Raw genomic sequence first — 23,345 nt, 5'->3', positions numbered from 1 at the left:
TGTCGGTCTTGATCTTACCGAGAACTTTTAATTCAAATCGGAGATCAAAAGATTTTTATAAAATGTTCACTGTCGTGTGGAATGACTAGATGTAAATTATGTCATCAGTAGGGTTGGGTTAGGGTTAGGGCTAGATTTTGGTTTACGATAAGGGCTAGGTTTTTTTTTTTTCAAATATAATTTTTCAGAATGTGTTATACACTATTACAACACCAAAAATATTTTTTAAAATCAATTCCTCTAATGCAAGTTACATATAAGTGAAGCCAAAAATGACGTGAGTGTGTTTGTTTATGATGGGGAGCGGATATTTTTGGTTGTATGGATTTTATATGTATCTTTACATATAGGTTTACTAAAATTTATGTTTGTATTCCAAATAGATTTATTAAGGTTGAAAAGAAAGAAGTCTGCTCTATTTAAATTTTATTTCATTAAGAATTTAAATCACTTAAATAAAGTTAAAATAGCTGCACAATTTGACGACACGATACTTGGTAAACTCAGTAAAAAGAAAAATATATATAATTTTTAGTTACTTTGAATCCCTAGAATGCATTACTAGGCGTTACTGTTAAATGTATATTTTAAAAAATTCACTTGATAGTTAATAGGTGATTATTATATAATTTTAATAAATGATGTTATCAGCCAGATTAAGTTTATGTGCCAAATTGCTCAATAATATAATAATCATTAGTTTTTAAAATAATTATTATTTATATATATATGTTTACATATATATATATATATATATATATATATATATATATATATATATATATATATATATATATATATATATATTAGAACTAAGAGGGAAAGTGTAAGCTAATAATACAATTTATGAAACAAAGGTGAAATAAGAAAAAAAAAAAGACTTGTCAGCTTACCTTTATCACAAGCTGGTGGGTTACTAAAACCATCGCAGCCGTTGTTACACTCTCCACTGACACTGTCACAAGATCCACCAAAACATTTCTCTGAGCAGTTCCACTGACAATTCAGTCCCCAGGTTCCGTTGTTACAATCTTTTAATTTATATATAAATATATTTTTAATTTTTTTTTCATTTAAATTTTGAACAATGTATAACAGATACAACAAGGGTAATAAAATATTCAGAAACATTTTTTTTTAATTTCTTTAAAATGGACCTGTATAAAATTTTAGGTATTTAAAAAAAAGTATATTTAACTAAACAAAAAGTTCTGTATTTCTGGAACGTATTAAACGAATCCAGAAATTTCTACATTACCTTTATTACAAACAGGAGGATTACTGAAACCTTTGCATCCACTGTCACACATTCCACTCACACTGTCACAGGATTTATCAAAACAATTCTTTGAGCATGTCCGCTGACAGTTTCGTCCCCAAGTTCCTTCGTCACATTCTAAGTTAGAAAATTTAAAGTGAAATATATACTCCACCTTTCTCTCTCTCTCTCTCTCGCATGACTAAGTTTTTAACACCTCGTTATTCTTGTATAGAATGTTTCTAATTGTACTTTATAAGGTAAGATAATATCCTTGTCATTTACATAAAATACTTTATAACTAGTTTACAAATGAAAGAAAAAATAATCATAATACTAATAATATGACCTACATAAATGATTTGCGATGAAAATCGTGTCGGATGTTCTGTTTAACAAGATCACTACGCTGTAGTAAAATGTGCGTCTTAGAAATTATTTAGTTTTTAGTTGCAAGGTGTCAAACCCATTTTTTTTTTGTGTGTGAATGAATAGGCCTTGATTTATGGTGTTTACTTTTTTTTTCCTCTGGTGAACAAGACCTGACCAACGCTTGACCATGGCATGACCACGAATTTATGCTCTATAATCAGCTGTTGGTGTAGTCCGCTGACGCGTACGTTGAGACCGAGGAAGTGTTTGGCCTTCGGATCTGGAGCTACGGCAAGTATGTGAGCAACAGATGAATATATTCTGTCAAAATCGTGTTTTTTTTAAATATACTCTGACATCATTCGAAGTCCCTCTTTGTCCTCTTTTCAGTTTAAGCATGTCCTTCATTTATAAGTCATTTGTCCTGCACGGTTAGCCTGGTATAGAAAAGGAAAATGGCAGGGGTCCCTGTGCATGCAGTCTATGGCCGTGAGTCTGACAACCCGCCAGACAGAACAGCGTACACTGTTCCCATTCAGGCCGGTGAAAGGGAGCTCCTGTTCAATTTGGCTGGCCTGGAGTTCCAAGAGTCGAAGGCTCAACTCTACCTGACAGTTTCAAGAAGAAGAAGAAGAAGTCATTTAGTTTTAGATATACCCCATGTCTTTAAAACACTTGTCTTAACAACAACCTTTTACCGGTCTATGAAAGTTAAAACACTGAAACAATGACATATTCGCAACCATTGCAAAGAAGATTTAACAAACATAAGAGATCAAACTTTATACCTGCATTACAGTCTGGTGGATTACTGAAACCAACACATCCGTTGTCACACTCTCCACTCACACTGTCACAGGATCCACCAAAACATGATTCTGAGCAATTTTGCTGACAATTGAGGCCCCAAGTTCCTTTGTCACAAACTAAGAAATAAAATTCATATTCTAATAACAACAATCTGGACATTTTTTACCAACTTTTAGTCACTCTAGATGTCTGTCAGAATGGATTCTTAAAGACCTTTAAATTCCAATTTCCCATTCTCAGATCAAGTTGAAAGTTTGCACAATTCTTCATTTACAAAAGCAATAGAAAAAGGTAAGCAAAGTTTCCCTTCAGACCCTTCGCTCTACAGGACAGATGGGGAAAGGTCAAGTGTTTTTGTGGCAGACAAAAAGAATACATTAAATAATAATTAAAAATGACCACCTGTTAATTATTTATTTGTAATTAATTTATTTGGTTTTGTATAGAAAAAAGAGGAGATAAGCCTTGCAATGTTTAGAGATAGGTTATCATTTGGATATTATTTAGACTACATCTATGACTCAGTTGCCCTTCAGTTATGGCATGTTGATATTTTTGTCTTTTATATTTCTTAATTATAAAAAAACAAACAAAATACAAACAAAAAAAACCCCATGTAATTGATAAAACGTCTGGACTTTTCCTATAACCTAAATCCGACATAAATTTAAAACGGACTTTTTACATCTTTGTATTTAATTTATTAAATAAATTTTTTCATACTTCATTTTTATAATCCATATTATTGGGTACATCGAAACATTTCATCTAAATATCTTTATAGGATGTCAATGCAGCGACCACCATTTTACATTTACAAAACATTTTTTAAATAACTAAAACTAAAACGTCATAAATATACTAGTAATCACCAAATCTACATACACAATGTGTAAATCTATCACACAATCACCTTTCTTTCTTTTTAATGAATAACTCCTTTTTAAAAGTCTTTTAATATGAAAGACTTTAGAAAGACCTAACCATTTTTATACAAACATAAGGTCAAAAGTACGTACCAATATCACAGTCCGGTGGATTTCTAAAACCTTGACAACCAACGCTACATTGTCCACTCTTACTGTCACATGATCTACCAAAACAATTCTCTGAGCAGTTCTGCTGACAATTCAATCCCCAGGTTCCATTGTCGCACTCTGAGACATACCATTTTAAAAGTAATATTTTTATACTATTTCTGATACAATGTTCATGGATCGAAGATGGTAAAGCAATTGTGTTGAAGATTTCCAGTGTTAATTTGATACACATTTAGTGGAATTAAGAAATGAATATATTTATGGCCATAAAGCTTTGCTTTATCGTTCAAAAATTTGATTACATGAAATAGTAAGTCTTGTCTTTGAGTTAAAAGAGTAATGAGGAATGCAGTAATTCCCATGGCTACTCAGCACCAGCTGTGACCTACATATTTTGCCACATCCAAGGCATCAAAAGTACAGTTACAAACGGCCTATTATATCACATTCGAACTGAGTCATTGGATTTCTTCTTTTTCCTCGGTTGTACTTGTCAAAATAAGTTAGCTTACAGCACCCAGTGCAAATACCCTGACAGGACCTTTGACGCTGCTAACGCCAAACTGTATCGGCACTAACGGTTTTTTTTTAATACATTAGCTAGGTGGAGAGGGGGGAACTATGTGTTGGCGCCATCTTAACGACCACAGGCATTCATCTCATTTCCATGAGATGATCCATAGTCGCTTCGCGACTGAAGGAGGCCATAGTATTGAACGTAATTTTTGAATTTCTATCATTAATAAATACACCGCACACAAAAATTAGGTCATCTGTCTCTGTGGCAAACAGTTTACGAGGCTATTATGTGGCCAGCTGAAGAACCAACCGCACTTACTTTTCCCAAATTAATGTCAGATACTCATTAGAGCAGGGTGGACTTAGGTGGGCCCTAGAAATCATGAAATTTTAAAATCCCAGTTTTCACGAGGAATCAAACCCGGGACCCTCGGTTCTAAAACTAATCGCCTTGCCGCTCAGCCACCGCGCCTCTACACCGCACACAGCGAACATGAATTGAAAGTTTGTCAAGTTTGCCTCACTAGTCAGATTCAAGAATCTATTGTCTGTTAATTCTATCCCATGGCTAACTCTGACCAATAGTTATATAACGTCTGAGCTATTGGTCTAAGCTTCCCACAGGCTATGACGTCGCACGTCAGTGTTAAGGCCTATTATATCAATATGGTATTGAGCTAAGTCGCAACATTCTTTTACTCTACCATAATGTCGATAAATAAATTCCCGTAATCCCGTTAGTTCTTAATTCTAAGCACCTTAAATGATCTTCCATTGAGAACTTAGTATTAGATATACCCAATGACTTTGAAACAATTGTCTTTACAACCTTTTGCCAGTCAAAAACTTATCCTCCCGTGCTGCTTTGGCAAGAAATTGGGCTTAGGCATCAGCCTATTGTATTATAACATTACATTGTACATCATTTTCTTGTTTAGTTACGTTGATAAAATGTATATATCATAAGGCTATTTTCTGTTACAGAGTGTATACTTATCTTATCAAATGTATAGTATCTTTAATTAACAAAAGATATTTAATTATATACCTAAATCACAATATGGTGGATTAGCGAAACCTTCGCATCCATGCAAACACGCTCCACTGACACTGTCACATGTTCCACCAAAACAATTCTCCGAGCAATTCCACTGACAATTGAATCCCCAGGTTCCATTGTCACAAACTAAAGCAATGAAAAAAGGCATATATTTCTAATAAAAATAGATTGAGTGCTCAAATTATCGAACTCATTTTGTCCTTCTGTCAGTGTGATCCATGTTTTATGTTCATTCTCCCACTTCCCATTCTCGAATGAAGAGGAAATTTTGTACTATTTGTTAGAAATTTACCTTTAAGTTATTTTAAATATATTTTAACGTATAGTATCTAAAAGTGTGTTCAATATGGTGTACACCTAACGCCTACAAACTCTACCCAAGGCTATTTCCCTTACTAATACTTCTCTTCAGGCAAAGGTCATTGTCACAATCATCAATTGATTGTGGATGTCAGATATCAATATCTATGAAGATGCTATGATAGATGTCACGTTGGAGATTATCTTGATCTATATCACACCATCAATGATCGTGATTGCCGAGGATCTTGAAATCGTCTTTCAATAAGATGATCGTATAGAAGTAGCTAGATCTAGTTGATAATACGATCATTCAGAATGTAGCCAATTGATAAGAGGATCATCTAGAAGTAGCTAGATCTAGTTGATAATACGATCATTCAGAATGTAGCCAATTGATAAGATGATCGTATAGAAGTAGCTAGATCTAGTTGATAATACGATCATTCAGAATGTTGCCAGTTGATAAGAGGATCATCTAGAAGTTGCCAATCGCTAAGTCGATCTAAGTATGTTACTATATTCAATAAAGAAACTTCTCTTCGTCTAAAAACAATTACATTAATTCAGAACTTGAAAAAGCTATTCACAAATAATTGCAATGGTTAAATGTACTTGAATAAAATAACTGATCTACACAATAATATAATTGAGTTCTAATACAAAAGGTACATGTTCTCTATAACACGTTCCTTACAAGACTGACTAAAAATCTAGAACTTTTCCCCGGGTAAAGAGTTGTCACGCCCCTCGTTGCAATGCCGACCAATAAATGCAGCTCTATGTACAATAATTAATATTTCAAAACCAATCACATTTATTCTGACACATAGCTCTCCGCGTGATGGAATTTCCCAAGGTAGCAGACGATCAAAATATAGATACTGTGTACGTAACAGTCATTAACAGTTCCGGGCATTTGGCTGTTAAGAGCTGTCTTCCTACGCTTCTATGATTCCTAATATGATGCAATCACTACGATTATTTAATCATTTCTAAATGTCTTTCAATGTTAGCACTATTTACCTTTATCGCAATATGGAGGATTACTGAATCCATGGCATCCATTGTCACACTCTCCATTTACACTGTCACATAATCGACCATAACACTTATTCGAGCAGTTCCATCGACAGTTATGTCCCCAGGTTCCTTCAGCGCAAACTGAGAAATAAACTTAAACCCGTAAATATTTGTAGACAATAAACCAATAATCTTGATCAGTACGTAGAGAAGATTAAATGATATACTTAATATAACTAACAATATACTGTTGTAACTCTAGGGTAGGCACTCAACGAAAAGGCAGGCACAGTTTAACAGGAAATAAAGACAGGTGTTTATTCACTAGGCAAACACATAACATCCTTCAGCTTCCTCAAAGTCTTACTACTAAGTATACCAGTCCTTTGCTACTTAACCCGAATGTAGACCAACCACAGCCTTCCCCGCTCCAGGTCCCTACTACAAACTTCAGGCAGCACAAAAGTTGGCCTCTTAGTTTCCCAAGCATTCAGACTCTTCACAATCCCTGATGCACTGTTCTTCTCTCCATTCTAGTGTCTTCCTGTTTACGTTCAACAGTGCGCTAGTGCGCATCTCAAGCACTGGTGCAAGGCAGGGTTACAACACTACTATAGGAGCAGCATTTGTTTTTTACATAGCTTATATCAATTCACCCTGTTTGTCTAACACTGAAAATTAAACGAGTTTTTTCTCCGACAACCTTTGTCGGACCAAGTTAAAAAATCGCACAATTTTTAATTGACAAAGACAATGCATGAATAAACAAATTAACCAATAAGCCAATTCTTTACCTTCACGTATCTCTTAGTCTGATGGAACGTTGGGGCACCACACAAGATTTGTCGACCGTCTTTTTCCATTCTTCTCTGTACTTTGTCTTTATTAGAATCCACCATTCCTCTCTGTATTTTGTCTTTATTAGAATCCACCATTCCTCACTGTATTTTGTCTTTATTAGAATCCACTATTCCTCACTGTATTTTGTCTTTATTAGAATCCACCATTCCTCTCTGTATTTTGCCTTTATTAGAATCCACCATTCCTCTCTGTATTTTGCCTTTATTAGTATCCACCATTCCTCTCTGTATTTTGCCTTTATTAGAATCCACCATTCCTCTCTGTATTTTGCCTTTATTAGAATCCACCATTCCTCTCTGTATTTTGCCTTTATTAGAATCCACCATTCCTCTCTGTATTTTGTCTTTATTAGAATCCACCATTCCTCACTGTATTTAGTCTTTATTAGAATCCACCATTCCTCACTGTATTTAGTCTTTATTAGAATCCACCATTCCTCTCTGTATTTTGCCTTTATTAGAATCCACCATTCCTCACTGTATTTAGTCTTTATTAGAATCCACCATTCCTCACTGTATTTAGTCTTTATTAGAATCCACAATTCCTCACTGTATTTTGTCTTTATTAGAATCCACCATTCCTCTCCGTATTTTGCCTTTATTAGAATCCACCATTCCTCTCTGTACTTTGTCTTTCTTAGAATCCACCATTCCTCTCTGTACTTTGTCTTTATTAGAATCCACCATTCGTCTCTGTACTTTGTCTTTATTAGAATCCACCATTCCTCTCTGTACTTTGTCTTTCTTAGAATCCACCATTCCTCTCTGTACTTTGTCTTTATTAGAATCCACCATTCCTCTCTGTATTTTGTCTTTATTAGAATCCACCATTCCTCTCTGTACTTTGTCTTTATTAGAATCTCTTTCAATGACTGGCCCGTCCATTTATATATGTAGTCTTCCTATCGCTTTTTCATGATGCTGTTTCCTGAAGGAAAGTCTTTGGGAGCACCGAAGACCTTATAATGTGGACATCGAGTTTTAGTTTGCTTTTTTTTTTCAATGGTGTCCAATCGCTAAAATAACCCTGTCTGTAACCTCTTCGTTTCTTTTTTAAGCTATACCCAGGGTCCTTCTGTAGCATCTCTATTCCATAGCTAAGATCCTCCTCTCTAGCTCTGCATCCAGCTTCCAAGACTCGCAGCATATAAGAATGTAGCCATGACCATGGGGCGCATCAGTCTTATTATGGTGTCGATAGCTATGCCTTTGTCTTTCCACAGACTGGTAATTAATTATTTTGTTTGATACCAACAAAAGGAATTTAATCCTTTTGTATACACAGTAACGACTAAATATAAAGTGTTTTGTCCTTTTTGTTAACTATCAATTTTTTTTTCTTGCACGATTATTCTCGGAACAAGTGAAAAGAATTAAAACATTAACGATTTAATTAAATTAAATAATAATACTTATTATTTCGTTTGATGTAGAAAAAGGGAAATAGCTTCTTCTAGATAAGTAAGAGATATAGTTGTAAGTGTGGAGCTCTTTCCTTAGATAAGTTTTGTTATTGTTTAAAAGTATTTTTTCTTTTTTTCTTATTTGAAGAACGCCTTTCAGAACTTTGTATTATAAGGCAGATGATGTGAATCTATTTCTGTGGCCCATGGCTGACAAGGGTGTCATTTGGCCAGCACAAACGACCAACTGCCTTTACTCTTCCCCAAGTCCCAGGGTTCGAACTCGTTAACTCCGATTCTGAAGCCAAGCTTTTTACAGCTTAACCACCTTCGCCTTTTGCTTGTTTAAATAATTATAAAATACTGTCCTTCCCAAACATCTTTCTTTAATGCAGGGGTTCTCAACGGCGGGTCGCGCCCCCCTTGGGGGCCGATTGACGATTTACCAGGAGTCGCATAAGACTATCGAAAACATGGATTGTTTTTATCAATACATCAATAGCAAAAAAAAAAAAAAGGGGAAGGGGTTCGCGGCAGAGTCAAGGATTGCAAAAAGGGGCCGCCGAGCTTAAAAGTTTGAGAACCGCTGCTTTAATATTATATTCATTTTTACTTTGTGCTTCGTAATCTGAATCGTCACAAAGTCTGTTCAGCTGAAACAATATGTGTCGAAAACGAATACACACCTTTGTAGTACGTGGTTTTCTTTAATTGTTGAAACAAGACAGATATTTTTACCATACCAGTGGAACAATCTGGTGGATCACTGAATCCATTACATCCTTTGTTACATTGTCCAGTTCTTGGATCACATGATCTGTTGTGACAATCTTCTGAGCATTTAATGTTACAGTTTTCACCCCAGGTTCCGGCAAGACAAGCTAAGAAATGGATTTAAAAACGATTTTATCGATCAATTATAATTATAATAATATATCAACAAATTAATTTTATTGCTAATTTTCTCTATTTATCTATCTATCTATCTATCTATTTATCTATCTATCTATCTATCTATCTATCTATCTACCTATCTATCTATCTATCTATCTATCTATCTATCTATCTATCTATCTATCCATCTATCTATCTATCTATCTATCTATCTATCTATTTATCTATCTATCTATCTATCTATCTATCTAGTAAACCAACATACGTGTTACACAGTTTGGTGGATCTAAAAAACCGCTACATCCGTTTAAACACGTGCCCGTCACGTGATGACACACTCTATCGAAACATTTTGTAGAACATCTAGATTGACAATTTTTTCCCCAGAGATCTTTTTGGCACTCTGAAATGAGCATGGGCGTTCTCTGACCAACATCAATACAAATGACTAAAAAAAAGTATTAAATCTTGAAATATGTAATATATAATAATGGAAATGCCTTCGATTCCGAAGATTAAAGATGATTTGTTAAAAGATATAGAAGCACTCTGACCAGTAGTGGCGAACTAAAAGAGGTTATTAATGTCCTTTCTCTACAAAAAAAATTCAGGGGCGTAGCTAGGAATTTTGAGGGCTTTGGGGCATGAATTCTTCAGGTGCCCCTGCATATTAGGACTAAGACTAAGGATAAGAGTAAGACTGCTTTATTTATCCTTACGGTAATTAGTTGTGAATATAAGGACTCTTTTCTTTTATACAGACAGAAATATACACATAAATAGAATATTTGACGTCATGACATATGATAATGACGTAATATTTAATATAAAAAAATATTTTGGACACTTATTTTGGGGGGGGGGGGGTCCTTTCTCAAGTGAAGGCCCGGGGGCATTCTTCGAATATGGACCCCCCCCCTTTTCCCCCACCCTAGCTATGCCAATTCAAAAACTTTTTAAAGACCAGCTCATGCATCAGCTGCTTAGTGGGGTATAATAGCCCCCGACCTATTGGAGCTGTAGTCTTCATGATGTGCGCCCTATTACACTGCGGTGTGAAAAGCTAAAAAACGACCAATACTCTAGACCAGCGGTTCTCAACCTTTTAAGCTCGGCGACCCCTTTTTACTATCCCCCACTCTGCTGCGACCCACACACACACACACAGCAATAGAAGAATAGACAAAATACAGTCCATATTTTCAATGGTCTAAGGTGACCCCTGACAAATCGTCAATCGACCCCTCAAGGGGTCGCGGCCCACAGGTTGAGAACCACTTCTCTAGACTCTAACGTAATGACGTGCATTGGCCTTGCCACTTTCATTGCCCACGAATGAGTTTTGTGGCTGAGAGACAAAACCGCTTGTTCAACTAACAAGAGGGTCTCGAGTTTGAATCCTGGCTTCAGCTGAGTTGTGTTTTCAGAGCACATAAAGTTGGCACTGTAAAATACTCCTTTATACCCCCTCACTCCGTTCACAAATGACATTGGACAATAGCGCATAATGATAGATATAAGCATGACAGTTGCGCTATATTAAAGACATTTTTTTAAATACCTTTAGACAGACTAATTAAAAAAAAACTGATGTTCGAACTCAAATGGCTATCATCGATCGTAGAGGACTTTGATATCAAGGTAAATTCTAAAAAGTAATCACCTAAAAGGTAACTGTCAAAAGGTGACATACAAATAGTTAAATTTAATAGGTAACATGAAACATATAAAGTCTACTAGGTAACGTCAACAAGGTAACATCTAAATGGTAACGTCTAAGAAAAAAAATATAGTACTTGATTCGAAATTCTATGGAATGAAAATACAAGCAACATTAAAGCACTTACATTTTGAGCAATCTTGTGGATTATCATATTTTGAACAACCAGCTAGACATGTTAACTACCTAACCCAAAAGTCAATGTTAATCAACAACCACAAAGAGAACTGGTTTAACCAACGGGCAACAGGAAACACAGGCAGAGCCATATACAAAGAAATGAACATGCCTAACAAACTGGACAGTATTAACTTCCTCCCTCTCAAAGAGAAATCTACAATTTTCCAACTAAGGACAGGACTAACACCTCTGATAAATTATAATCTTAAAAAAATAAATTCCACACAAATCCCCCTTTGTAGATACTGCGCCCACCCTTATAAAACCGTAAACCATATCTTTTTTGAATGCCCCTCCCTAATCCACCTTAGGCAGACCCTACTACCACTACAGCCCAACATAACCAACACCCCATATGGCAGTGCTGAACAACTGATGAAAACAGCACGCAATTTTTCCTTGGCACAGTCTGCAAAAGCTGGCTAGAAGAAGAAGAAGAAGGTGGATTATCATAGCTTAAATAAAAGCAACATTAAGCACTAACTTTTTGAACAATGTAATGAATTATCATAGCTTAAAAAAAGCAACATTAAGCACTTACTTTTCGAGCAATGTGGTGGATTACCATAGCCCATACATCCTTTGTCACATTGACCCGAGTCCTTGTCACAAGTTTGACCGTAACAGTGAGTGCTGCACTTTAGTTGACAAAACGGCCCGTACATTCCTGGATTGCAAACTTGAGGTACATCATCATGATGGCTCCAATAGTCATTTCGGCACCAACCAGAGTCGAATCCTGATTCAAATGATTTCACAAAAACAAGAGTAATGTTGATAAATTGGATACATTTTGTGAGATGACAACATATATCAAACTATGTAGATGTATTGATAATTTGAACAAAATTTGAATTATTAAGGCATTAGCTTATCTTCTGCAAGCTTAGGATTGCAGATTTATTATTTACTATGTAACCGAAAGTATCACATTTATTAGTGAAACGGATACGAACAGCATAGAGCACTATTACTAGATACCAAAAGGTCTACTATTCCTGATCATAACATTGGCCTAGGTCTAGTAATTGTAAGTAAGTAAGTAAAGTAAGTGTATATTTTTGTGAATTCTAGACTAGATCTAGATTCTATATCAAGATTCTTGATCTACACTTGATTCTAGTTCTAGATCTAGATTTAGTTCTATATTTAGTTCTATATCCGGTTCTAGATCTAGATCTAGTTACAGTTCTAGATCTAATTCTAAGATGTAGACAATATAGACAATATAGATTTTAGATTGTGATGGTTATTATTTTTATTTTACTGCCCAATGATTTTTAATTTTATTACTTTTAACGATCATAACAAGAATATAGCTTAAATATTCCTCGTCCATTGGTGAACTCAATGGAAGCCCCTCTGAGTTTGTGTGTGATAACACAAACTCTCTCACACAAACTTTCTTTGTAATCCTGTTTTATTTTTGTAAAGCTGATATGATATTAAAATTGTTAACTCGACCTTTTCCCCGAATCTATTTTAAATCCTACTGTTACTAAACGATGCTATAGCTTCTAAAGTGCAGCCAAGTTATAATGACACATGTGATATTTTTCGTATAATTAGTAGCGGGTACAGATAAAAATAGTCAATGAGAAGTTTCGTCAATAACCAGATTTCATGTGACCTATAGCTAGAATTAACTTATTAAGATCAGCCGATCAGTGTTTAAGGTGTGCAGGCACGTTCAACCAGTGGTATATTGGTCCCTAGTTATATTTCCTAGGTTATTAAGTATACCCTTAAGGTATATAATGACACAGATGTAAGCAACTCCTTAGACTTAACAAAGACGCGGGTAAACATATTTACGAATAGTTTATTTACAATTAAAGTCGAATAGCTGGTGAATTTACTGGCCATAAACTAAACAGCCTTCTTAATAAAAATAAAGCATACTCAAAAATGGTATGATAAACCGGACACGTCATGAAGTACAAATAAATAAATAGAAATCATATATCATAAGACAAAGTTACGTCTCATTTGATAAAACCTTTCTTTCTAAGACGCTGTATGATGCACATTATGGTCAGGAAATCAAAAATTTTTAAGATCACAGACTTCAGGTCAACACATGACCACCCACTTTTAGCCAAACAAAGGTCTAGGCTTCAGGCCAACACAAACAACAACTTCTAAGGTCACAAGCTTCAAGTCAACAAATGACCACTTTTAGCCGAAATATGTACTTGATGAGCAATAAGCTTCACAAATAGTCATATGTTCGGGAAGGCCTTTCGAATGAGTTAAAGTAAATTTCATCACTAACACAAGGTTTGAAAAATGTCACGTTTGGAAATGCCCCAAAATAAAAATTTTAAAAAATATCAGGGTTAACTGCCTTGAAATCATTTGACGCTATATCTACTTATTAGTCAAAAAACATATAACGAGCCGACCCGCGGCGTAGCATACGCCCTCCGGTTTTTTTTTTTTTTTTAGGCCTCGCTCTCTGTCATCGAGAAAAATTAAGTGGGGTAACTCTAGTTCGACTTGCATAACTTTTTCATCGTAGTGCCCGCATGGTTGTGCCAACATGTCAGACTAGAGTTACCCTACGTAACTTTTGAGGGGGCCGGAGAGTGAGGCTCAGAAAAAAAAGAGGGTTGGAGCGTATGCTACGCCACAGGTCGGTTCGTTATATATTTTTTGCCTTATAAAACTTTCTTAGGGTAAATCACTCCTGTCTTCACAATAAATGGTTAACTCCCCATTATGTGACACTTAAATTTACCTAAACAAAGTTCAAACGAAGAGTAGTGGCGATCAATAATGTCTGGGGAATATAATATAAAACATATTTAGATTATGTTTAAAGCAGTCTAAAAATATAAGTCTTGTAAAAAAAAAGTTATACACATTTCTTTTTCATTATAAACCAAAAACGATCATCCAGTATTAACTACTAAACCAAACATAATCTCTGGTATTTAAGACCCCACAAAAATGCATATTCTGGGGCATCTACAATACATAATCCTGCATTTTAAAAAAATCAATTCAAAAATCAAATCGGCTATTTACTGCACTAGACTAATGGAGCCCATCAACTGATAAGTATTTTAACCCTTTTTGGCTACGCTTATGGAATTAGGTGACAAATGGCTAAAGATTTTATATTGAAAAAGTAACGTTTATAGTTTAACCTTCTGTTTGGGTGGAGGATGTTAAATAAGAAAATATCTGGTGTTTTGTTTTTTTTTTAAAGAAGACCCCCCTTAAGCTCATAGAATTAGGTTACTGTAGTTGGCTTTAAATAATATTGAAGAGGGAGTTTGTAACCTTAAAATTTAAAGAGCTCACAGCTCAGCAGCCTATAAAGCTGGCTAGAAGAAGAACCTTAAAACTCTCTGTGGGGGGTTTTAAACTCTAAAACATGTGAAGGGGGGGGGTTTAAACTTATAGCCCTCTTTAGGGAGGAGAGGGGTTAATCTCAAAATCCCCTATGGCTACGCTCATGGAATTTGGTGACTGTCGATTGCATATATTTGTTTTATAGAACAGAGGTGTTTTAACCTCAATATACCTTGAGGCAAGTGATGGTTTAACATTGAAATCTCACCTAAAATAATCAAAATTAAAGCATAATATTAGTCACAAAATTCCACTTTATTGACTCTCTTATGTTTGAGTGTAAAATTTATACAAACAAAAATCAAATGTAGGTAAAACTATTATACACATTTATTTTGTGTATTGATAAAGGAGGTAGCAAGAAATTAAGTTTTGGGTGATAGAGCCATACAATGTTAGAGTGATAACAAATAAAAAATAGTCCGACTAAAAATAACATAGAGCTTATGATATACTCATATATTGGAATAAGCCAAAGAAACATTTGTGATTGTGATTTTTTTTTTAAATGGTGACGGGAAAAAAATAGAAAAAGAAATTTAGACTTCTCAGGCAGGAAGTTTGTGTGAGTAGGGGGGTCGATAGAAGGGGGCCGTTTAAACTCAACAAAACGAAGTCTAAAATATGGGCTAAAATTATGTTAAAAGTGAAGGGTGGAGGAGGAGGAGGGGTGTTTGGCCAAAATATGTTTCAGCAATCCATGCAATACTAAAAAAAAGGTTCATGTCAAAAAGCGTCAGACCGCCATTGAGACATTTCTATTTTGTTTGTTTATAAAATGTTTTCCATGTTTCGGATGCTCCTCTAGAGTTTAAGACATACTTCCTAGTCTGAACCTCCCGAAGGACGAAGGGGGGTGTGAGCGGGCTATGATTTGAACCCGGGAACTTGAAAAGTCCGAACGACAGCCCAGCGCGCAAACATCACTACCAGATGTATATATATATATATATATATATATATATATATATATATATATATATATATATATATATATATATATATATATATATATACAGAGAGAGAATCACAGAGAGAGAGAGAGAGAAAGATAGATAGATAGATAGATAGATAGATAGATAGATAGATAGATAGATAGATAGATAGATAGATAGATAGATAGATAGATAGATAGTATAGTATTGATAATTGATAAGGATAGTTGTATATGAAAGGGTGAGCGAATAATGTGGAAAATGAATTGTATCTTTCAAAAAGGTTTCAAAGTTTGTTGTCATTAAAAGTAATAATAGGGGTTTAGTAAAATTGGTCTTTTTTTGGTCAGAATTACTTTTTGCTCTACTTTGGGTGTTGAGTTGGTCATGTGATGAACTGTACTTGCTGTCACGTAGCTATATGCTATGCAATATTATGAACAATGACTTAAAGGTTTCCGTGGCCGCAATGAATTGCTAAGTATGCATATGTTACCACTTGCCATATGTTGCTAAGAACACTAACCTGAGGTAAGGAGCTGCCTTAGGCCACTACAAACTATGAAAGCGCACTGGGCCCTGCTCTGTCATATGCCCCGCTCTAAATGAAGTTATAATTTATCCAATTAAATAATTATAACTAATATTCCCGCTGCCTCATGATTTTCAAGGAGTTCTGGAAATCTCCTGAAATTGCTAAATATACGGAAAATTCCTGGAAGATTTATATTAAAATTTCCTGAAAACTCATAAAAATCTACTAAAATGTAGACAAAAGTGTGATTTTGGGGTGTCAAAATGGAATTACGATTCTGATGTCTAGAGGCTAAACTGTCACACGTGTTTTAAGGGTTAATGTCCCCGCGCAATCTGTTTCGCTTAGGACCCCGTAATTGTTTTCGGCACTGCCTGAAGTGCACCAATTAATTGTGAACTATAAAGTGTGAAGAAGATGTGAAAAGTGAATGTGACTACGAAAATTGGCAAGTCATCAAGCAAGCTATTTGTTGTTTGTTTTTTTGTGACCCCATATAATGAAAGCCTTTTAAAGACTCACAACAAAGACACAATTGGCTTTAGCAACGCACTATAGTTGATGGACTTTGAGCGCGACATTTAGTGAAGTTTGATAAATATGTGATTTTGATCAGTTGGCATTAAGACATGGAGGTAACAACATCAATTATCGACACAGCCTTGACTTTGGCTCTATCTGTATTCAATTTTTTTTTCATCATTCAGAAGTCTAGACTCAGTTCTTACTACTTGTTCTTCTGTTTTGCCTAAACACTTAAAAACCTCCTGAGTAATTGTCGAAGTCAGACCGATCTCTATAGCTGCGAGGCCTATTACAGGTGTCATGTATCTAGCACAACAGCCAACCGCCTTTACTGTCCCAAACGAATGCCAGATAAATATTTAAGTTGCTTGGACTCAGGAGTGACCTAAACATCCCGAAAATTCAAAACCCAAGTCATCGTCAAGATTTAAACTTTGAACATTCAGATTTGGAAGCCAAACATCTTGGCCACTACGCCTTTCAACAAGGTTTTGAGCCTGGGTTGGAGTCATTTCGTCATCCTGCGGGAGGTGAGGACTAGGATTTAATAACCGTTAATTTTAAAGTAGCACCCGACACATGTAAATTTTACTGTTAATACTGATTATATCAGCAAAAAAGGGCAGCAATGATTACGATTAATGAGAAGACTGTCCTCGTTCAATGTTAGCGAAAAGGCCTTGGCTATGTTTTATCACGCTCACATCTGCAATATTTTAAGTTTTAATATGACTGCCTGGTATGGCAATCTGAGCATATAAAATAAAAATTAACTCCATTGAATCCTAAATGCTGCTGGTAAAGTTATTGGCAAAAAACAAACTCCGTATGGGCAGCTGTTTGAGACAAACATCTATAAAAAAGCAAAAAAATTCTAGAAATAATAGATCACTCTTTGGGTCAGGATTTTGTGATTTTACCATCACAAAAGAGATTCAAGACACCGATAGCAAAAACAAACAGACACAAACACTCCTTTGTACCCCTGGCAATCAAATTATTAAATGCACATTTTTTTATATTGTTACTATGTTCTATTATTATTATTATTATTATTATTATTATTATTATTATTAGAAGTTATTAAATTCACATACCTGGAAAAATGAAAATACAAGCACTCGGCATAAGGTAAAGAACTCCGAACACAAGAGTTATCTCCTTCATTGTCTCACAGATATAAGAAATACATTTCCTACAAAGAAGAGTACATAACTGAACAGCGTATTCGTTCTGGTCATGGTTGAAAGAGTCACTTATTATAAGGGCAATAGAATGATGTCAACATGTCTACAAACTTGACTCTATAACGTTAAAACATGTAAACACATGCTCTCGGAGCACTTGAAATGTAAGTGAATAATTAATTCCGCGGACGTTTCTCAATCTGTAATTTTTAATCAGATGTATTAATGTCCGCACACAGCCATGAATACAAACAGGTTACATCGTCACCAGATCCAAAGTATTGAATTGTGTGTAAATATAAATATTTTAATGTTCTAATATCAAATTTATAAATACAAATTGACGTTAATAAATTTTTTAAAGAAAAGTAAATATATAAAATACATTTAAAAAGGGCTTTTCTTAAGTGGAAGAACACCACAATTACAACCATGTATCAGTACGATGTAGGATTTGTTTCGTTTTTTCAATATCAGAAAAATTTGGTGCATAATTATCTACACTACTTAATAATCTACCGTGTTTTGTTTTGTTACTATTAATAGTGAATAGTTGTAAAAATGGTTTATTTTTAGTAAAAAAAAAAACTGTTCGCATAGCTGATTTAAAAAATTATTTTTCTTTTGCTTTTAGACAAAAAAAATGGAGACTAGCATCCGGACTTTTAAAAAGTATCAAATATCTTGAGGTTGGATTTGGAATATCTTTTCTAGTTTGTGAGATTTTAAAAAAGACGGACGAACGGATGGACAGACAGACCACACAAAACTAATAGCGGCTATTCCCCTTCGGATGACTCTGAAAAAAAGATATAAAGAAGCATCCAAAAAGCGGCAGGGAACAAAATATTTTTTTCTTGTGCTGTCTGTTTGTTCGTCTGTTTGCCCATATGTGTATCTCGGATAAAAGAAACACTGATATCCAAGACAGAAGTTTACGATGTCTATTTAAACAGTTTGCGGTGTAAAAGTAATTTGCGCTAGGTATGAGAAATATTTACGATGTCTATAACAGCAGTCTATGATGTCTATTGCGGGTATTGTGCTATGTTTATGAGAGCAGTCTATGATGTCTATTGCGGGTATTGTGCTATGTTTATGAGAGCAGTCTATGATGTCTATTGCGGGTATTGTGCTATACTTACGAGACTATTGTTTTAACAATACATCGAGAAGCACATCAATTACGTAAGTGCTCAGTGTAAGAGGCATTGAAACGCCCCCTTTTTCATTTTGTCCAGGTCACTAACACACCATCACATGTCTGATCAGAGACCTTTGACCTTTGTGTATTGTGTAGTACAAAAGCAATTGACATGTTTTGTTTTTTAGAGAAAAAAATGTTTTTAAAATCTCTTGATTTGGAGGGTGGGGGGAGATAAAATTATTTGTTCTCTGTTAAAATTAAAGGAGAGTTTATTAAAAATAATGTGAACTCCATAAATGGGGAAGGGTTATGGAAGTGAGGGGAAAGTCTGGCCAGTAGCTATGATCGAATTGTATCGGCTGGTGTTCCTTTTTCATACAAATACTGTGTCCGAAGGAAAAGAAGGCGCTTGTCATTTCGTTCACAGTTCACAGTTACTTTATCCCCGGCTCATTAAATCTTCGTTACTATTTTATCCCTGGTCATGTTATCCCTGGTCATGTTATCCCTGTCATGTTATCCCTGGTCATGTTATCCCTGGTCATGTTATCCCTGGTTATGTTATCCCTGGTTATGTTATCCCTGGTTATGTTATCCCTGGTCATGTTATCCCTGGTCATGTTATTCCTGTCATGTTATCCCTGGTCATGTTATCCCTGGTCATGTTATCCCTGGTCATGTTATCCCTGGTCTTGTTATTCCTGGTCATGTTATCCCTGGTCATGTTATCCCTGGTCATGTTATCCCTGGTCATGTTATCCCTGGACTTGTTATCCCTGGTCATGTTATCCTTGGTCATGTTATCTCTGGTCATGTTATCCCTGGTCTTGTTATCCCTGGTCATGTTATCCCTAGTCATGTTATCCCTGATCATGTTATCCCTGGTCATGTTATCCCTGGTTTTGTTATCCCTGGTCTTGTTATCCCTGGTCATGTTATCCTAGGTTATTTAATTTCCTCATAATTTCATCCCTGGTCACGTCATTACTGGTTATTTCATTTCTCGGTGATTTCATCCCTGGTCACGTCATTACTGGTTATTTCATTTCTCGGTGATTTCATCCCTGGTCACGTCATTACTGGTTATTTCATTTCCAGGTTATTTAATTCCTGGTCACGTCATTACTGGTTATTTCATTTCCAGGTGATTTCATTCCTGGTCACGTCATTACTGGTTATTTCATTTCTCGGTGATTTCATCCCTGGTCACGTCATTACTGGTTATTTCATTTCTCGGTGATTTTATCCCTGGTCACGTCATTACTGGTTATTTCATTTCCAGGTTATTTAATTCCTGGTCACGTCATTACTGGTTATTTCATTTCCAGGTGATTTCATCCCTGGTCACGTCATTACTGGTTATTTCATTTCCAGGTTATTTCATTCCCCAGTCTCTAATTACCTTATCCCTGGTTAATTCATCCTCTAGTCATTTATCCCTGGTCCTTTCACCCCCAGTTATTTCATCCCCCATTCATTACATCTCTAATTACTTTATCCTTGGTTATTTCATCCCCTGGTCATTTATCCACTGATCTTTTCATGCAACAAATATTAATTTAAAAAATAAATAAATCTTGATGTTATTAAATTATTTCAACTATTTAAATGTATGCATACATATCTAATTATAACATGGTAGGGTAAAGATGCTTTATTATTGAAACGATGATTAAAATGAGCTTACATAGCCGTAAATGGACATCCACTTAATGTGGTAGACCACTTGACATATCTGGAAAGCGTAATATCAATGAATGCACCGCTTTCAAGGGAAGTTCATAGTTGATAACCGTAGGGCCAGGGCCAGTAGCTAGAGTCAGGAGGATTAAATCTCTCCGCCTGTCTACAAAAATCAGTGTCTACCAAGCGGTGGTTCTCTCAACCCTTCTATCTGAGACATAGAGTATTATACAGAAAGCAACTAAGACTACACAAACGCTTTCACCAAAGACGCTTGCGCTTCTTCATGGACATACGGTGACAAGAAAGCACTACAAACAACGATATCCTTACAAACGCCAGTATGGACAGCATAGTAGAACTTCTTCTTATGGTCCGACAGTTACGCTGAACAGTCTTTTTTGATTAGCTAAAAGGTGGTCGACGTAACAGAGGTTCCCCACGGAAACGCTTTAAAGACAAGGGCCTAACGCCAACATGCCTTAGTTGATATAAAAGAGAGCACCTGGTTGCATGCGGCCTCGGAACAAGACATCTGGAGGTCATTTACAGATGCCGCGGGACAGATTTGAGACCGAAAATCCGCTCCCGAGAACAGACGTAGAAGGCAAAAAGAAAATCTTAATCGGCCACCTATGGAAAATGGTTATGCTTGTCCTGGTTGCGGCAAAATATTGTTACGATTCTCTCTCCCAATCAGGCCTTCTGTAAACACTGTTAAACACAACACAATACATCAACACATCAAGAACTTGACAACAAGAGCTCCACAATATCGGGTACTTTAATAATGAGTGAATAAGTAGGTAACAGCCAATACTAGACAATTGGCATCAAACACATCAACAACTAAAATGTCACTCTGTACATCACCGTACAAAACTCTACTGTCTCTCTTTCTGGACTTGTACATCAACACATGAGGACTCGACCAGGACCGACTTCATAGCCGACTAACAGTCCCGGTCTCGACGCTCTCCGGTCTTGAACTGCCGCTTTCCTACACACTGTGTTCTCGTACACGCAGGCTTTCAATCACATGACCATAACATTGGTCATATTTGCGTGTAATCGTGTATTCGTAGTACTGTCCCTTGTCCATGGCCCCGCTGACCTGAGTGATTCACGTGTGTGTCAGCTGGGCCTATAGTCAACCCTTTTGCGCCGCCAATAGGGTCATAACAATATGTTGGTCACAACTGGGGCTGCGTAGTCACGGGAAATACTGGATTTATCATTGATCTCTGGACTCGAAGACAAGTCTAATTATTATCATTATTATGTTAGAAAAGAACGAGTATTCATTCTATGGCACAGCCAATGTCGAGTGTGGTTAAAGGGAAACTAAATTCATCGTAGTTTCCACCGAGAAATTTTCTGGTGATGTAGCAGGTCTGCAGCAGGCAACGAGATTGTTCCTAGGAATACCAAGGGCCTTGAAGGTATCTGTCAGGTCAGTTGTTATTATCCCCTCGTTTGATATAACAATGGGGTATATTGTTGTTTTCCATAAACGCTTTATCTCCAAGCATTAGGTTCCCATATTTTCGTGTTTTTTTTTCAACTCAGTTTTTCTTAAATTTTGAGGGCTCAAACCCCCCTCCCCACTGAAATGAAATCGCCATCCCCCAAAAAGGAGGAGGGTCGGAATGGACTGACTGATTTTTTGCTTCGATTTTGTTTATTGTAGGAGAGATTTTAATACTAAACCATCATTTTCCTCATCGAAGCCAAAGGGGTTTTTAGTTTAAAGCACCTAACCAGGGGATTTTGCAGTTAAATTCCCCTCTTCTATAAAATGAAACAAAAGAAAATAATAATGTAAACGACAATCCCCAAATCCCAAGAGCATAGCTAAGGAAGATTTTGATGTTAAACCCCCCTCCAAAATTTACGACAAAACCCGTCTTCAATATAAGACTATCCATACATCAGTCCCCAGATTCTATGAGCCTAGTCAAGAGGAAATTTATGTTTCAATATAAAAAATCAAATTACACACTCAAAATTCTATGAGCGTAGCCAAAGGGCGTTTTTTAGTTTAAATCCCCCTCTAGCGGGGTTTGAAGCTAAAAAAAATACCTCTTCAATATAAAAAAAAGCTAATTACACACTCAAAATGCTACGAGCATACCCAAAGGTGGTTTTGAGTTTAAACTCCCCTTCAGCGGTGTTTGAAGCTAATAGAAAAAACGGTTGGTTATTGTGCTGGCAACGTGGTACCCTGCTCGTTAACTGTTGGCCTTAGTATCAGAGTGACCTTAACATCATCTGCCCTCCTCCAGATCGCAAGTCTGAAAGGGGGAACAACGTAGCTATGTTTCTTTTAAGATTGTTACGTTTTAGACATTTTAACTCTTTGTTTAAACTTCAAGGCCAATTCTAAGTAAGCCCTTGCCAAACCTCCAGTAAGGATTTGATTTTAATCGTAACTCGTTTAGTTTGAAGGTTACCATTTTTCCAAATGATACTTTTGGCCTTGTGTTAAGTCTTGTGCCTGTGTGTGTCTGAAGCTTTCTTTGTAATGTGGTTGT

The 23,345-nt window shown here is 35.8% G+C and overlaps 1 protein-coding gene across 3 annotated transcripts in view; it reads right to left on the bottom strand.

Annotated features, from left to right (window-relative positions):
- Window positions 1–23,345, bottom strand: part of LOC106058801 (multiple epidermal growth factor-like domains protein 11) — a 48,053-nt gene that overhangs the window by 3,832 nt on the left and 20,876 nt on the right. Inside the window, exons 1-11 of one of the 3 annotated variants that reach the window (XM_056028449.1) lie at window positions 17,892–18,085; window positions 14,180–14,221; window positions 11,981–12,178; window positions 9,805–9,942; window positions 9,389–9,526; window positions 6,386–6,523; window positions 5,048–5,185; window positions 3,460–3,597; window positions 2,419–2,556; window positions 1,259–1,396; window positions 894–1,031 (exon numbers count right to left, since the gene is read on the bottom strand). In XM_056028449.1, coding sequence (XP_055884424.1) covers window positions 894–1,031; window positions 1,259–1,396; window positions 2,419–2,556; window positions 3,460–3,597; window positions 5,048–5,185; window positions 6,386–6,523; window positions 9,389–9,526; window positions 9,805–9,942; window positions 11,981–12,178; window positions 14,180–14,221; window positions 17,892–17,961 — 1,414 coding nt within the window. In that variant the 5' untranslated portion in view covers window positions 17,962–18,085. Of the gene's footprint in view, window positions 1–893; window positions 1,032–1,258; window positions 1,397–2,418; window positions 2,557–3,459; window positions 3,598–5,047; window positions 5,186–6,385; window positions 6,524–9,388; window positions 9,527–9,804; window positions 9,943–11,980; window positions 12,179–14,179; window positions 14,222–17,891; window positions 18,086–23,345 lie in introns of those variants that run through there. The other 2 variants (XM_056028447.1, XM_056028448.1) reach the window with 2 other exon arrangements.

Source organism: Biomphalaria glabrata, chromosome 5 (assembly GCF_947242115.1).
Source record: "Biomphalaria glabrata chromosome 5, xgBioGlab47.1, whole genome shotgun sequence".
NCBI classification, from domain to species: Eukaryota; Metazoa; Mollusca; class Gastropoda; family Planorbidae; genus Biomphalaria; species Biomphalaria glabrata.
This window is presented reverse-complemented; position numbering and strand designations above follow the sequence as displayed.